Here is a 17,111-nt window from a genome sequence, read left to right as displayed (position 1 = left end):
ACTCCGTGTGTGTTTCTGTATAAAAGCCAAACCGCTTTGGCCCTTAAGGAAAGCCAGACAGGTGTTTAGCGTAGCATCTAAGGAAACCTAGGAAAGGCCATGAAAAGGCATTGGTACCCTAGTTTACCTCCTTAGCATAGTAGGAATCTGGGGAGGGGGGGCGCGGGGAGGCGAGTTACAACTCTCAACGGAAATGAAGAAAAAACGCTTCTGTAAAACTTTTTTTTTTTAAGTGCAAAACGACATAAGAGTTTGGAGATGACTTTACAAACTTAAACACTGTTTCCTTTGAATATTTAACTGAAATCATATACTGCATATCACACAAAAACGTAATTAGGCACATTTATTAGTTTGATTAATTGATAAAAGATCAACGAGGCCACTGTTTGGTTATTATAAAAGAGTTGAAAATGAACAGCAGCCCACACTGAGAGTAACATAACAAGTGTGGAAGTGGCTTTTGTGTGAGAGCCACGAATTTATTTTTCTCCCTTAAAATATTTTCTCCACCTAGATACATATGAGAGGTAAATATAAATATATGGAGAGGAAGGCTGTGGTACTATCTCTGAAATAGGTATTATTCGAGAGTTGGGTTACTTTAATCAGAAAAAAATAACAATTTTGCAATATGTTCATCAACAAATTTCGTAATTGTGGACAACTAGAGGCATTTATTTTTAAAAATACTTTTGCTGGCCTTTCAATAATACAGTAACTATGTATTTTCTATAAAGCATTCAATAAATGCATAAAATAAAAATAATGGAATTAAAATCCTACCTAATCCCACTCACCACTCTGCAGAGATAATCACTGTTAGTATTTTGGTATATAATTTTCCAGGTGTTTCCTCTGCATTTATATAAATACTCACTCTGTACATCCATTCTTTTCCCAAGTTCTTGTATCATCTTTACGGTTGTTACTCTGAACCCTTTCTCGGGTAGATTGCCTATCTCCACGTCACTTAGTTGTTCTTCTGGGGTTTTATCTTGTTCCTTTGGAACATATTCCCCTCATTTTGTCTAAATTTCTATTTCTATTTTTATGTATGTGGAAGGTTAGTTATGTTTCTTGACCTTGGAGAAGTGGCCCTCTGTCAGGGACGTCCTACGTATCCCAGCAAGGACACTCCCCTCTTGTCGCCCAAGGTTCAGGGACCAGCTGGTCCCAGGGTAGGTTCTGATGTGCGTTTTCAGACTCGATTCCGCAGGCTGCTGGATCGTGGCTTCTTCGCTTCTCTTGTCTGCCGCCTGCTTGTCTAAGTGGCTGGCGGAGACTTCCTGGTGCGTGGGGCGGTGCCTGCCCGCTGGTGGGTGGGGCGGTGCCTGCCCGCTGGTGGGTGGGGCGGTGCCTGCCCGCTGGTGGGTGGGGCGGTGCCTGCCCACCGGTGGGTGTTGGCCCTCTGGTGGGCAGGGCCATGCCCAGAGGTGGGTGTGGGCTCAGCCTGTCCGCTGATGGGTGGGGCTGCGTTGCCGCCCTGTTGCTCGTTTGGCCTGAGGCGTCCCCGCACGGGAGCCTGCAGGCGGTTGGGCAGGGCCGGCTCTTGGTGCCCACGTGGCAGCCTCCAGGGACGTCCCTGGTGGTCCAGTGATTCAGACTCTGCACTTCCAACGCAGGGGGTGCGGGTCCTGGTCAGGGAACTGAGATCCCACGTGCAGCATGTTTAAAAAAACAAAAACCAAACCCAAAATGGCCGCCTCCAGGAGCGCTCACGCGGAGGACTATTCCCCCAGGACCTGCGCCTCCAGTGTCCTTGCTCCCACAGTGAGCCACAGCCGGCCCCCGCCTCCCCCGGAGACCCTCCAGGACCCGCAGGTAGGTCTGGCCCAGGCTTTGCTTTGCCCTGAGTCCCGGTGCACGTGAAACCTTGTGTGCGCCCTCCGTGCGTGGCGGAGTCTCTTTCCCCCCAGTCCTGCGTGGCTCCTGCGCTCAAGCCCCGCCGGCCTTCAAAGCCAAATGCTCTGGGGGCTCCTCCTCCCGAGGCCAGACCCCCAGGCTGGGGAGCCTGGCGTGGGGCTCAGAGCTCTCACTCCTGTGGGAGAACTTCTGCGATATAATTGTTCTCCAGTTTGTGGGTCGCCCACCTGGGGGTATGGGATTTGATTATAGCGTGAGTGCGCCCCTCCTGCCATCTCGTTGCGTTTCTTCTTTGTGTCTTTGGATGTAGAATATCATTTTTGGTAGGTTCCAGTCTTTGTTATCAATGATCGTTCGGCAGTTAGTTGCGATTCGGGTGGCTCGTGAGAGGGGGCGAGGCCAGGGTCCCTCGATTCCACCACCTTGTCCTCTTGATGAAGCCACTTTCTTCAGAAAACTCCCAATTCCTTCAAATGCCGTCAGTTTGGTTACCAAATACTTTTCCCCTGGCTTCTGCTGGTTGCCAGCAACGCCAGGCGTTCCTTGACTTCAGGCAGGATAACTCCCATCTGTGCCTCAGCAGTCACATGGCGTTCCTCCGGGTATCTGTGTCCACATTTCCCTCTTACTGACAGTCACTTCTCTCGCAGTCCTCATCTCCCTCTATGCGTTTATATAATGATAAAAAAAAAAATTAGGAGCCTGTTATACATACTGTTTCATAACCTTCAGTCGGCCCTTTATATGAAGTAGCTCTCATGTCAATAAAGCCCAGGCCAGCTTCTTTATTATAATGGCCACGAGGTATTCCGTGGTGAGCATTACTCAACAGACCCTCATGTAACTAGGGATTTAGGTTGTTTCTTAACTGAATGTACTGAATAACTGAATAAACAGCTTGATAGCTAATATCTGTGCACATCCTTAAGTAGTTCTGGGGGATAAGTTCATTTAAGTGGCATTGCTGGGCCAAGGAGTATGCCCTGCAAGGAAAGTTCTTGAACCTGTTGTCAGTAACCCTCCAGAACGCTTGGCCCATAGGTGTATCAAAGTGCTGATTTTCCAGCTCCTTACTGAAATTATCTTCTCCTTCTCGTAACTTTTATAGATTTTAGCTGGGAACTAGATGTCTCTCTTCATCTGTGAGCCCTCTGCTGGCAACATTCTCCACACTCCAGGCAGCTGGGGAATGAATGACTAGTTTATTTTGTCAATAACTTGTGAGAATGGACTTTTCGAATGTGGTTCCCAAGGCATGCCAGGGGAGGACAGATTTTTATGACCCAAATAATTTTCCACTGTTATTGATTGCTCAGGACCAGGAAAAAAAATGAGGCACAAAAGAATACAAGCCATAAATGCTTTCTTGTATTTTGTCTAATGAACATGTGTTGCTTTTATAATTAGAAGATACTACAAACATATTATGAAAGAGAGAGAGAGAGAGAGAGATTGAATGTATCAATAGTATGGATTTCAGCCAGGTGGACATGCAGACATGAAAACTATTTTATTGCTTACATGTGTGTTAGTCTGGGTGCTCACAGAAGCAGGCACCAAAATGGAATTAAATGAAATGTGGACCCTATTAGAGGAAACACCTGTGAGAGAGAGAGTGAGGCAGGAGGTAAACAGGGCTGGGAGAGCCGTGAGAGAGAGGGAAGAGGGACGGAAAGCTGGGGAGGAAGCCCTCCAGACTGCCTCAATGTCTAAGGAAGGTTTGGCAAGGCTACTGGGGAGCTTGGACCCAAGCCAGCCATCAGGGAGTCCCTAGTCTCCAGGGACAGCTCTGCCTTCCTAGCCTACAGATCTAACAATATTTACTATTCTACCTAAGAGAGGTCTCTTTCTACTAGGATGTAAGGAAATCTTTTTTGAAAGGAAAGTTTTGAAAGAAACTCTATGGTGTGTAATTTTGCCGTTACAATTTCAGGCAGTACATGCATAAGTCTAATATATCTAGTAGCAATATTTGTATGAGAGTAGTTTTATAACTAGATAATTCTAAAACCTGTAGCTATAATACCTAGATGAGAACCACTTTGTAATGGCAAGTTTGGATCACATTAGTGATATATTTTAGAAGGAAAAAGAACATACTTGATTAGCAATTAAATTTAGATAAGAGGGAAGACTCAGAACCAGAGGGCTGATACCAAATCTCAAAAAGTTTTAATAACATGAATAATAGGATGAGGTCTAAAAAACTGAAGTTAAGCAAAAAATTGTATTATGAATAGAGTTCCATCGTGGTATCAAGGGATATCTAAGATGCTGTTGTTGAATCAAACAGATGGGTTTTTAAAATTTATTAACATTTTTAGTCATCTAATGGCTTCAAGTATTTATTGTCATTGAAATATTTCAGCAGCTGAAAATCACGTGAACCATTGCTTAGTAAACGTTCTTCCTTTCTGAAAAGCATTTTAAAAAACTGGCTTTGGAGGTCATCCAAAGTAGCTTCCAAGGGGTGAGCAAGTTCAGACCGTACAGGCAAGCATCAGTAGCAGCAGATTTTGTTTTTTGGCTGCATCGGGTCTTCGTTGCTGCGCGTGGGCTTTCTCTAGTTGCCGCGAGCGGAGGCCACTCTTCGTTGCGGTGCACAGGCTTCTCATTGCGCTGGCTTCTCGTTGCGGAGCACTGGCCCTGGAGTGCGCAGGCTTCAGTAGTTGCAGCGTGCGGGCTCAGTAGTTGTGGCGCATGGGCTTAGTTGCTCCGCGGCATGTGGGATCTCCCCGGACCAGGGATCGAACCCGTGTCCCCTGCGTTGGCAGTTGGATTCTTAACCACTGCGCCACCAGGGAAGACCCCGATAGCAGCAGATTAACTCCAGTGAAAAGAAATGGCACCAAGAGACTCCAGGAAGAGGGCCATAAAATAGAGCGTAGCATAGTTTAGGAAATCTGTCCATTTTCTGCAGAGCATCTGCTTACAGGGAACAGGATCCAGGGAGGGGATCCTGGAAAGCATTAGGCTCTAATCCAGAATGCTTCAGGTCTCCTGTCTTGGAAGGGGGCTAGAGGGGCTAAGCAGAGCAGTCAGAGAAGCTCTGGCTTCAGGGTCAAGGTGCATGACTGAGCCAGTGCTGAAGGATGGAGACTGTTGTGGACGGTGCAGTTCACGAAGAGCAGACCCACCCCCAGCTCTGTCTGGCTGTTGGGATAGAGGTGCTTCCTTCCCTCACAGGCACACCATTGCCTGCCTTCTGAGCCAGTCCGTGTATTTGGACCCATATCCCCACCGTCATGCGCTTCTCATCGTGGTTACAAATCTCAGCCCAGTGCTTCAAGGCACGCCCACCAGTTCTGCAGTCCTCAGCTGCCTCAGCCACAGTGGCCAAGGGTATGTGTCTTCTGCCTGAAGTCCAGCTAAGGTTCAAGATCACACCACTGAGCTGGAGCCCTGATAACTTTCTAGTCTTTTCTAACCTTTCTTCCTCTGGGGCAAGAAGATATTCCCAGATACCACCAACCCCAGCTCCCCAAATGCCTGCCGCATGCTGCTGCATCCCACTCACTAAATTTAATCCCCTCAAGACCAACACTGACACAGACTAAAGTTTAATTGACTATCTCTTTGGACATTGATTGTTAGTTTTCTGACTACTGAAAGCTAATTCTACAATCTGAAAGTAATAGCTTTTCCCTACGTCTTGCTTTTAAAATCTCCGTACAGCTACGTACACATAGACAACTGAGTGAATCATGCCATCTGCTGGTTATTAAGAGTTTTTGGCTTTAATGCTTTTGAAGTCCTGGACCACTCCTGAGGCAATAACAGTGTGTCACTTAACACAGTCGTATTACGAATGCCCCAATACTACCAGGCGTGTCAAGCATCAGATAAGGGTATTCAATTTGAAGGAGTGAGGAAGGTGAAGGTTTTTACTATATTTATTTCTCTGCACAATCCAAAGAAACCCAATAATTAATTTACCCTAGTTTGAAAAAAAATGTATTCTAAAGGAAAAAATGAGAAATATACTTATGGATAATTCACATGCCATTAGATTTTGTATAATTTACCAATACAGATGGGTATTCACAAGTCTGCTTTTCAAACTGTGCTGGAATACTAGAGTTTGGGAGTGAGTAATATATTATTAATACCAAATGATCAAGAGGTGGTGTCAGCAAGATGGCAGAGTAGGAAGCCCTAGACCATCCTTCCCCCCAAACTCACCAGGTCAGCAGATATTCATGGACAGATTCTCTTGTGAGAAATCCAGAAACGAAGTGAAAAGCCCCTGCACTGTAGGTGACCATGAAACCAGACCCTCCCACCTCAGGCTTAAGGCACCCTTAGGAGTGCCACACAACCAGAAAGAGACCCCCTAACTCCAGGGGAGGGAAGGAGTTGGTTCACGTGTCCGGTGCTCCAGCTTTCCTGAGAGGGATCCCAGAGGATTAACTTCTGTCTTGTCAGCCTTGGAGTTGGATGGACCCACTGCAGCCTAACAACCTGGGGAGAACAGAGATGGCAGCTTAGGATGTCAAACATCAGCGGTCCCTCTTCCACCCAGTGCAGAGAGAGCAGATGAAAAAGCGGAGGTCTGGAGAGAGGCCCCACATCCCACATGGGCAGGAGGGCCACATGGGGTCTGGTTCTAACGACCTCTGCAGCCTCCCCATCAGAGGCACAGTGTGAGGACCTGCTTGTCCAGGCAGTTGCCTAGGCGGGTGGCGGTAGGACCTGGCCACACAGGCCTAGAGGGCATGGATGCCTGCGGCCAGGTACCGGCTTGCAAACTGCACTGCCCACACCGTGCAACTCTCAGCATCCAAGGAGCCCAGATCCCCACCCCTGTGTCTGGACTGTGTAGGCAGAGGCAGGGTCACAGGCATGGGTACCTAGGGGCCATACCGCTCTGCCAAGGTCAGCTCACTCCAAAAGAAAGGAACCTGTTTCCCTGAAGGTTTTAATTTTTATGAAGACCAGTTTATCTTTTTCCTTTGTTGCCTGTGCTTTTGGGGTCATATTTAAGAAACTATTGCCTAATCCAAGGTCTTGCAGATTTTCCCGTTTTTTTCTTTTAAGAGTTTTATTGTTTTAGCTCTTGAAGGTAGGCGTTTAATCCATTCTGAATTATTTTTTTGTATATAGTGTAAGGTCAGTGGTCCAAGTTCATTATTTTAAAGGATAGCTAGTTTTCCCAGTACTGTTTACTGAAGAGACTCTTCTCTTCTCACTGAATGACCTTGGCACCTTTGTCAAACACCAACTGACCATGGATGTAGAAGTTTATTTATAGGTTCTCAGTTCTATTCCATTTGTTTATGTGTCTTTCCTTATGCCACTGCCACACTGTTTTGACCAGTGTCACTTTGTAATAAGTTTTGAAATCAAGAAGTGAGAGTACTCCAACTTTGTTCTTTTTCAAGATTATTTTAGCTATTCTGAGTCCCTTGAAATTTGATATGAATTTTAGTATGGGTTTTTCCATTTCTGCAAAAAATACTGTTGGGATTTTTATAGAGATTGCATTGAATCTCTATATTAATTTGGGTAGCATTGTCATCTTAACAGTATTAAGTTTTCCAGTCCATGAACACAGGATGTCTTTCTACTTATTTGTGTCTTCTTTAGTTTCTTTCATCATTGTTTTATAAGTTTCAGTGTAAAAGTCTTGCACTCGTACACAGATTAAGTTTACTCCTAAGTATTTTACTCTTCTGATGCTGTAGTAAATTGAATTTTTTTTTTAAATTAATTTTTATTGGAGTATAGTTGCTTTACAATGTTGTGTTAGTTTCTGCTGTGCAGCAAAATGAATCAACTATACATATACATATATCCCCTCTTTTTTTGGATTTCCTTCCCATTTAGGTCACCACAGTGCATTAAGTAGAGTTCCGCATGTTGTCATTAGTTTTATATATAGTATAAATATTATATGTAGTATCAATAGTGTATATGTGTCAATCCCAATCTCCCAGTTCCTCCCCCCACCTTCCCCCTTGGTATCCATACATTTGTTCTCTACGTCTGTGTCTGATTTTGAAAATCCTACCCATTTTTCAAGATTTATTTCATCCCTTACCTTCTCCAGCTCCTACCCATCAGACATACACCCATCAATTCAGCACTGAAATATACACTAATTCAAAATCCCCTGTATTATCCATAATGTTCCGCTTATCACAAAAGGGAGGGATATGTCGACGTTAGATCTACACCATATTTCTAATAGATGCAATAAAAAGAATGTAGTTCTACTCACTACCACCCCCCAAGTCATTCATCATTGACATGCTTAATAATGTACTGTCTGATGATAGTTATAATTAGATATTGTTTCTGTGAGTTTTGTCTCCCCATTATATTTGCATTTCCCTGAAGGTAACAGCCTTCATGATTATGTATTAACCAAGAACCCATAGTTTTGTATTAACCAAGAACCCACAGTTCAAGCAGACATACAATACATATTTTCCCAACATCAGTGTTCAAGGGTTGTGCCATCATGCTTTGGTTTATAATTGAGTCAGACTAATGGAATGAGCTGCACTATGCCAGAATTTATTTTATGCATCTAATATTTTGATACAGTCTTCTTATACCTGGAGAAATCATGGCCTAAATGATAATGTGAGGAAACAATGTGCTTGCTCGTCTCTCCCTGAGGAAGCTGGTTGGGTGCGGAGGGGTTGCTCCATTTCACTTCGCTTCCTCATTATGCGCTGGAGGCTGAGTCTCCGTTTGGCTCGTCCAGGTGGGGACTACACTCCACCTGTGAAGAAGCTGTAGAGTCATATTCAGGTCAGCAGCTGGCGCCATATAGGTGTACATTCGTGAGCCTGCTCTTTGAAAATAAAGAAGGAAAGCAGGTTTGATGGGGAAAATCATCTGTCTTACACTCTATCTCCCACATTGCCCAGGATAGGAAAGTTTTTTTTTTTTTTTTTTTTTTTTTTTTTTTTTAATTAATTAATTAATTAATTTATTTATGGCTGCGTTGGGTCTTCGTTTCTGTGCGAGGGCTTTCTCCAGTTGTGGCAAGCGGGGGCCACTCTTCATCGCGGTGCGCGGGCCTCTCACTATCGCGGCCTCTTTTGTTGGGGAGCACAGGCTCCAGACGCGCAGGCTCAGTAGTTGTGGCTCACGGGCCTAGTTGCTTCGCGGCATGTGGGATCTTCCCAGACCAGGGCTCGAACCCATGTCCCCTGCATTGGCAGGCAGATTCTCAACCACTGCGCCACCAGGGAAGCCCAGGAAAGTTTTTAAGTTTTCGATCACCAACTGAGCAGACTCAATCCACATACATATTATGTTGCTACCTCTCCCCAGTAAGCACCTCTTTGTCAAGGAATAGAAATGATTGCCTTTCACTCTGTACTTTCTAATATTCTATTCTATTCCGTTATCATATAGCACCCACAGGTAGTTAATAGGCTCCAGGTTTCCAGATACTTAGAGAATAGAGTTGAGGCTGCTGAATGAGACTTTGGCCATTCAGAGTGAAGAAGTGGAGGGAAATCAAGGAGAGAGGCTGATGAGCCTGAGTCATGGCAGATGGCACAGACAGCTCGAGACCAAGGCTTGCAAACCCACGGGTGTCTCACTTGCCCCACTGTCTCCCAGGTCCCTGGCATCTACAAGGCTTGGCTTTGAGGCTCCCAGGCTGCTGTGGAACCGCAGAGTGTGTCTGGCAGGAAATGAGGTTTAACACAGGAATATGGGAAAAGGTCTGGTCTTTCCACAATGGCCTTATCTTAGGCCCAGCCACTGTAATAAGAAAAGAAGATAGAATAATAATTAAAGAGGTACTGTACTTTAGTTTTTCTCAGGGTTCTCAGCAACAAAGTCTTCAAACACTCTATTAATCGTCTCCACTGCCTCCTGCATATTAGAAGCTCCATGGACAGCATTTTTCAAAATACTTCTTCCAAACTGGGCTCGGATAGAGTCTGGGGACAGAAGTCTTGCTTCCTCTGGGTCTACGGGACCCATCAGTCGTCTCCAGTCGGAAATAGCATTCCACTTGGTCAGGATCATGACCAAAGATGGACCCCTGCAAACAACAATGCTTTCAGAAGACTTGGGCTATTGACAACTGTTGAGACTGCATACACAGCTAAAGACAGAATGCCACAACTTCATCCAGAGAGCTCATCTTTATTCTTTGTCCTCGTCAGTGTGATTTTGTGCTTTCTTTTTCCTCTTTGTTTTTTTTTTTTATTTTTTATTTTTTGACTGCACCATGCATTTTGCAGGATCTTAGTTCCCTTACCAGGGATCGAACCTGTGCCCCCTGCAGTGGAAGCTGGGAGTCCTAACCACTGGACCACCTGAGAATTCCCTTGCAACAGGCTTTTGTGCTAGAAGAGTGTTGTAGTTTAATTGTAGGGATACATGCCAGGCACTATTCCAATTACTTTCAATGTAAATTACTTTCCGTATATGAAGTAGTTAGCCCTCACAGTAGTACCTGTGAGGTAGGTACTATTATCATCCCCATTTTATGGATAAGGAAACTAAGGCAAAGATTAAATATGTTGGCAAAACAGGGGTTTCAAACCAGATAGCCTCTATATCTAATGTGAAAACCTAAAAAAACAGAGAGAGGAAGGAAGGAGAGAGAGGAAAACAGAGAAGGAAAGAAGGAATTAGACAAAAAAATAAAAGAACTCCAAATACTACCAGGGTGTCTTTTCATGAATTGTATTAAATGCAATATTTTAATGAATTTTTGTATTTTTCAAAGTTTCTACAATGAACAGTTACCACTTTTATAATGCAAAGACCTATATATCAGAAACTTACTCCGATAAAACTTCCAATACATCTTTATAAAAGTCTTTTCCTTTTATTTTAAAATAAACTTTGTCCGCTTCCTCTTCAGTTAGGAGCCTCTCCTTCATCTGTGTTATATCAAATCCAGCCTCTTTGATAAGCGTCAGGATATCCTCTAGGGAAAACAGATATTTGGTAGTCTTGGCAGACTGCCTCTACTTTTGCTCCATATTCAAGTAGATTGAAATAACTAAGGAAGGTCACAGTGTTACTTGCATCCAGTGGTTTTAAAAAACCAAAACTATGCTGCACTAAACTGAAAAAGCACCAGATGGATGTTCAGAAGAACTTCAGTATGTTAACGCGGATGTTCAGTCTCTGAGATCCATCTTTCCAGAATCCACCTGGGAGGAAATCTGCTCCTGGGCTAAAAGTGAACACGTGTTTTCATCCCCATGCTGCAAATGCCAAGGAACTTCCTGCTGCACGTGGATTGAAAGGGCCAGCCACTCTGAACCCTTTTCCCTGAACCGGCAGGACACCACTAAGGGAATTAAATGAAGTCAGTCTGGTCAGAATCCCACCAACAGCCTAAACTTGGAGCGCTACCTCATGACAATGAAGGTGCTCATGGCTTTATTCTTTCAACTTTCCTGTAGTTTGCAAAATTTCATAAAATTTGAAGAAAAATGTATACATCAGCTCTATTTTTATATATTTACCTCTTTGCTCTTGTGTTACATGAGGTTTAATCAGTGCTGCAGTGTGTTGAGGAGGAAAGAAATATTGTATGTCCCTTTCAGCAGCTTCTAATGAATCACTTCCATACAACTGGTTGATAGGCAAACTCTCCATTGCAAATTGTGCGCATAAACTTTGAAAAAGAAGTCAAGTCAAAAGCTAATAACATGACATATAATATAACACAACATAACACAATGTAAAACTATTCATATTTGCATTGTGCAAACGGAAGTAACTGCAGAGTGGCTTGGGGCATGCTACTTCCTTCCAGGGAGGAACAGTCGTTAGGAAGAAAGGACATGAACATTTCAATAATCATCATAATGGAGACTGACAGCTGTGAAAGATGGAATGAACACCCTGGAGCAGTGAAAAAACACAGACTATAGAACCCTGGTGGCATCACTTGTTAGCTATGTGATACTGGGCAATTAGTTCCCTTCTCTGTGCTTTAGTTGTCTCAAACATAAATATGATAATAAACCCTGTTTTGGAAGGAGATTTTGAGGATGCAATCAGATGATATATTTGAAATATATGGTACATATTAAGCTGTCAATAAATATTCCTTCCCCTTCTTTCATCACTAAATAACATCAAGCACTAGAGATGGCATTTGACCCTATACCAGAGATGCCAAATTATAAACACTGAATCCAGGAGACACTGCAGTGGAACCCTCCAGGTGAGCAAAGCAGGAATACAAGAGGAGCGTACAGGATGGCTTTGTGGAGGGAGGCAGGAGTGACACTGATGGTAATGGACAATCCATGCTGGGGTAGACAGTTTATTCTGGTTCCGTTTCTGTATGATACGTGCATACATACCTCTGAAATCAGTTGTCGTTCCTCAGTGTTTTTCAGTTGCCCCTTTTTCTTTCTGTCTCTCCATCTCTTTATATTTCAGTAGAGGAGATACTTATTGCTCATTACGTTTTCTGCCCTTTGCACACAGTCCTAAGCAAGCGACCCACAAAATCCAGCCGCAGTGAATAACCTCCCTTCTTGTTAATAGGCTGACATCACTGGAAACTTGGCTTTCTGTCCTCAACTTAAAGACCCTCTTCTTGCCTCTCTGGTTTCAGTGACCATTTCAGATTTCCTTTTTTCGTTATCCAACTTGACCCTCCCACTCAGCCCTTGGCTGTTCTCACACCTCTGGTTTGAAGATATTAGCAGACTAAGACCCGTGGAGCCTGTGATTGCCAGGGATGGGGGATTTGCACAGTGAATGATAAAAACAGCCTAAGCCATCGTCAGCACTGACTCCATTCAATGCAGAGAACTACAAGCAGCCCCTCTGTTAGGCTGTTAGACGCGGTTATTGGGAAAAAGTAAGTGTGTGTGTGTGTGTGTGTGTGTGCGCGTGCGTGTAAGGATGGGAGAGAAGGGTTGCTGTGTTTCTCTTGCATGCAAGTGACCGTATTTCAGATTAAGCAATGGGGAGTGTAGACTCTGATGCCCAAGGGCAGGAAAGGGCAGAGCTCTGCTGAAGGAGTTGTTTCTAAAGCAACCTGGAAAAGGGGGACCAATCAAAAATAATGGTTAAGAGTAATTGTGAACTTGTGGCAACATTAGGGATCGTAAGGGCTTAGGATGGGAACTCTCACTATAATAGTGGGGAGGAGAAGGGCAATTACTGAGTTCCTTCCCCTGGAGAAAATGTCTCTATGCTGGTACGTAGCCTCCACACTTGGAACCACAGTTTCTAGAAGAGTGTGCCTACACGCATAGGCCAGGTACTGATAGGAATTCCTCTCTCTGATGCCATGTATTGCATTCTCTGCTACATTTCATTTAAGAGGTTCTGTGGCACCCTGCTCATTCCACATAAAGAGTGTCCAACACATATTATCCTTTACAGTAATTGTCTGGCACAGGAGCAAAGACGTAAGCGAGTAGGGCCAAAAAGAGGGGTGAAATGTATCCATTCAGGACAAGTCCGATTCATGATCTCCTACCCAAAAGAAAACATTGCAACTTTCATATACGTGATGTTTCATTAGTCCTGTTATTTATTGTGTCAGTGGGTATGTAAGTTTGCTGTGCCTGATAAAGCATCTTTATGCTTGCTCACTTAAAGGAGGGCTTTTCTTCCCCTGACTTCAGTCCTACTCTGAAATCAGCACAAAGAATTCAAGTGAATTACAATTCAGTTTGTTTCCATCAGCTACATGCCAAGAATGGAAATGCATGAGATACTACCTCCCTCCTCTAGCTGAGACCAAGTCCAACAGCTAAGATCAAAAAATATTTTTAAAATGCTGCCTAGGTAACAGGTAACATGCCAGGGTTGAGCTGATTACAAAGTTCTAAGATTCATCAGTACATTAACGTAGTAAATGTTCCTACCAAATTGTAGGCTACATATTGTTAGTCATCATTGTCTTGAAACTTTTTTTTTTTTAACATCTTTATTGGAGTATAATTACTTTACATTGTTGGGTTAGTTTCTGCTGTATAACAAACTGAATCAGCTATACGTATACATATATCCCCATATCCCCTCCCTCCCACTCTCCCTATCCCACCCCTCTAGGTGGTCACAAAGCACCGAGCTGATCTCCCTGCTATGCGATTGCTTCCCACTAGCTATCTATTTTACATTTGGTAGTGTATATATGTCAGTGCCACTCTCTCACTTCGTCCCAGCTTACCCTTCCCACTCCCCGTGTCCTCAAGTCCATTCTCTACGGCTGCGTCTTTATTCCTGTCCTGCCCCTAGGTTCTTCAGAACCTTTTTTTTTTTTAGATTCCATATATATATGCGTTAGCATATGGTATTTGTTTTTCTCTTTCTGGCTTACTTCACTCTGTATGACAGACTCTAGGTCCATCCACCTCACTACAAATAACTCAGTTTCGTTCCTTTTTATGGCTGAGTAATATTCCATTGTATATATGTGCCACATCTTCTTTATCCATTCATCTGTTGATGGACACTTAGGTTGCTTCCATGTCCTGGCTATTGTAAATAGTGCTGCAATGAACATTGGGGTGCATGTGTCTTTTTGAATTATGGTTTTCTCTGGGTATATGCCCAGTAGTGGGATTGCTGGGTCCTATGGTAGTTCTATTTTTAGTTTTTTAAGGAACCTCCATACTGTTCTCCATAGTGGTTGTATCAATTTACACTCCCACCAACAGTGCAAGAGGTTTCCCTTTTTGTCTTGAAACGGTTATGATCAATTAAAGAATCTGAAGCAACTATCACACCCTTCTCAAAATAATTTCTCCTAAATAGTGCATGGGGCAGATATTTCTGCCAAGATATGGCCTTTTGGCTGGGTAGCTACCACTTACCAGTCTCAAACCAAGCAGCCCACAACCTTCTCTTGCAAAGCCTGAGAAGAGAACCTTGGCCTACAGCTCTGGTTCCTATACCCCCATATCCCCCAAAAAATCACAATGGCTCCCATGAAAAAAGTTTGAGACCCATGACGTGAATCATACCTGTCTGGAAGGTATTCTTTGGCTTCTTCCACAGTGCTTGGTCCAATTAACTGTTTCCAGTGTCCTAAACCATTTTCTCTTACTAAAACAAGGGCTAGAGATGGACCGCTGTTAGAAAAGAAAAAACAAAGTTAATGAAAGGATGGCTTGTAGCTAATTATAGGTAGATAATACAAGTGTGTTTGTTAGACGAAAAAAGTAAAATAACCCTTTTTATCAAGAGTACGAAATTAATTTCTGTTGGTGTACTCTCAACAGCATATTCATTAAAGAATGGAAGCAGAGAAAGGAAGGGAAGAGAAGGGGCTTGGTTCTGAGAGAGTGGTCCCTATATTGTCCCCGTGCTCCTGATGATTTATATACCCTTGCTGGCTTTCTGCCCCAGCTGCTGTTTCATTTACTCTTCTAGAAACCTGACAGATTTCTAGCATCCCATTCGTCTCCTAGGACTAGTGATCTTTAGGATTACCAAAGTCCTTGAGAGTCAGTCACAGCTCTCTTACTTGGACTTCATGAGGCTGCACACTCTGGCTTCTGGCATTCAACTCAACTGGACTCCAGGGGCTTCACCCAGAACCTTGCATTGCTCTAATAACATTCCCGGAGGACCAGAGAAGACACACAGTTGAGCAGGGAATCAAAGTGGGAGGGAGATTGGCAAAGAAGTAGACTCAGCACGTCTTCACAGAATTGAGAGATTTGGCAACTTGTACAGAAAGCAGCGTTAAGAGGTTTAAATGATTCAAACATAAATCAGACTGTGCTTTCTCAACCTGCAATCTGTTTTACCTGGTCATATTTTCTATAAGATTTCCAAAATAATCTTTATTTTCATATTCCATGCACAGTGTTTTTGCTTCTTCTTCTGATAACACTATTTGTCTCTGCATCAGTATTTTAAAGCCTTCATCTTGAATAATATTCAAAACATCCTCTAAATAAAAAGTCATATAATAAGTTTTAAAGTGCTAGATTATTGGTTATACACACAATACAGACTGTATTATCATGAGGACATAGAATGTATTTCATTTTCATATGAAATTTAAGTTTATAAAAATAGCTTATTAGATTTTAATTTAAGGTGAATAATATTCTTAACATATCAAATTTATGATGCCATTTCCAATTTTTCAGTGGACCAAAATCTATAGGTTTGGGGATGGAGGATTTAGTAAAAAAAAAAATTGTATAGTTAGATAAGTTTTATTTCACACATAAAGTTAATATAATGACATTCTCAGATGTGCTAGGGCTCAGAAAACAAAATAACTAAGTACATATCTTTTTAAAATCTGCTTAAATATAAGCTCTAGATAACTGAGAGATGAAATATAATTAAGTGATTAAAAAGTGTGAAATTAATGGACCTAAGGACTGTGGGAAGCATGAAAACTAGTTTATATAAGAAAAATTCTATGTACGTCTGCTGTATAAGGTAGGTACCTTATTATAAACAAAATATAAATTGCAAAATACCATCAAAAGACATGTCATGTGGGCTTCCCTGGTGGCACAGTGGTTGAGAATCCGCCTGCCGATGCAGGGGACACAGGTTCGAGCCCTGGTCTGGGAAGATCCCACATGCCGTGGAGCAACTGGGCCCGTGAGCCACAATTACTGAGCCTGCGCGTCTGGAGCCTGTGCTCCGCAACGGGAGAGGCCGTGACAGTGAGAGGCCCGCGCACCGCGATGAAGAGTGGCCCCCACTCGCCGCAACTAGAGAAAGTCCTCGCACAGAAACAAAGACCCAACACAGCCAAAATAAATAAATAAATAAGTAAATAAATTAAAAATTAAAAAAAAAAAAGACATGTCATGTAAAAGTAACTTAACAACCACCATCTGTGTACTAAAACTTCAAAGAACATTAACAAAAGCTAAGATAATAGAAGAAATTGGAAGTGGGGTGGGGCTGAGAATGGGGAGAGGAATAAAACTCTGCTAAACTTGAAACAAATATTTACTCTTGATTTTGCAAAATAATCAAATATGAGTTTAAACATACTTCAAATGTGTAAAAACAACATAAGTATAACTGATTAAAAAGATAGTCATCTCCCAAAATACTGGAAAAAGTAATTTTAAGAGATGCTTAGTCCTTATAGTAAAATACATAAACCAAAGATTACAGCAAGGAAGCATAGAAAACAGAAATAAACACAGTTGTAATTATAAAATTGTATGAATTAAGGTCCTCTACTAATAGAGTCTCAAATTAAGGCCAACCCATTTCCAAATTCAGAACACTGAATACTAAAAATTATGAGTCCAAGCTAAAAGCAGGAAATTCTTAATTACTGAGCAAGAAGGAAT

The 17,111-nt window shown here is 42.7% G+C and overlaps 2 protein-coding genes across 2 annotated transcripts in view; one reads left to right on the top strand and one right to left on the bottom strand.

Annotated features, from left to right (window-relative positions):
* Positions 1-1,415: 1,415 nt before the first annotated feature.
* Positions 1,416-17,111, top strand: part of PNPLA8 (patatin like phospholipase domain containing 8) — a 148,704-nt gene continuing 133,008 nt past the window's right edge. Inside the window, exon 1 of the mRNA XM_059934191.1 lies at positions 1,416-1,824. The gene's annotated coding sequence lies outside the window, so the exon portion shown is untranslated. The remainder of the gene's footprint in view (positions 1,825-17,111) is intronic.
* The window catches only part of NME8 (NME/NM23 family member 8), a 35,076-nt gene continuing 27,604 nt past the window's right edge, over positions 9,640-17,111 (bottom strand). Inside the window, exons 11-15 of the mRNA XM_059932539.1 lie at positions 15,585-15,729; positions 14,796-14,903; positions 11,322-11,473; positions 10,630-10,774; positions 9,640-9,877 (exon numbers count right to left, since the gene is read on the bottom strand). Of these exons, the coding sequence (XP_059788522.1) occupies positions 9,640-9,877; positions 10,630-10,774; positions 11,322-11,473; positions 14,796-14,903; positions 15,585-15,729 (788 nt within the window). The remainder of the gene's footprint in view (positions 9,878-10,629; positions 10,775-11,321; positions 11,474-14,795; positions 14,904-15,584; positions 15,730-17,111) is intronic.

The sequence above is a fragment of the Balaenoptera ricei genome, chromosome 9 (assembly GCF_028023285.1).
Source record: "Balaenoptera ricei isolate mBalRic1 chromosome 9, mBalRic1.hap2, whole genome shotgun sequence".
Classification (NCBI taxonomy): domain Eukaryota; kingdom Metazoa; phylum Chordata; class Mammalia; order Artiodactyla; family Balaenopteridae; genus Balaenoptera; species Balaenoptera ricei.
This window is presented reverse-complemented; position numbering and strand designations above follow the sequence as displayed.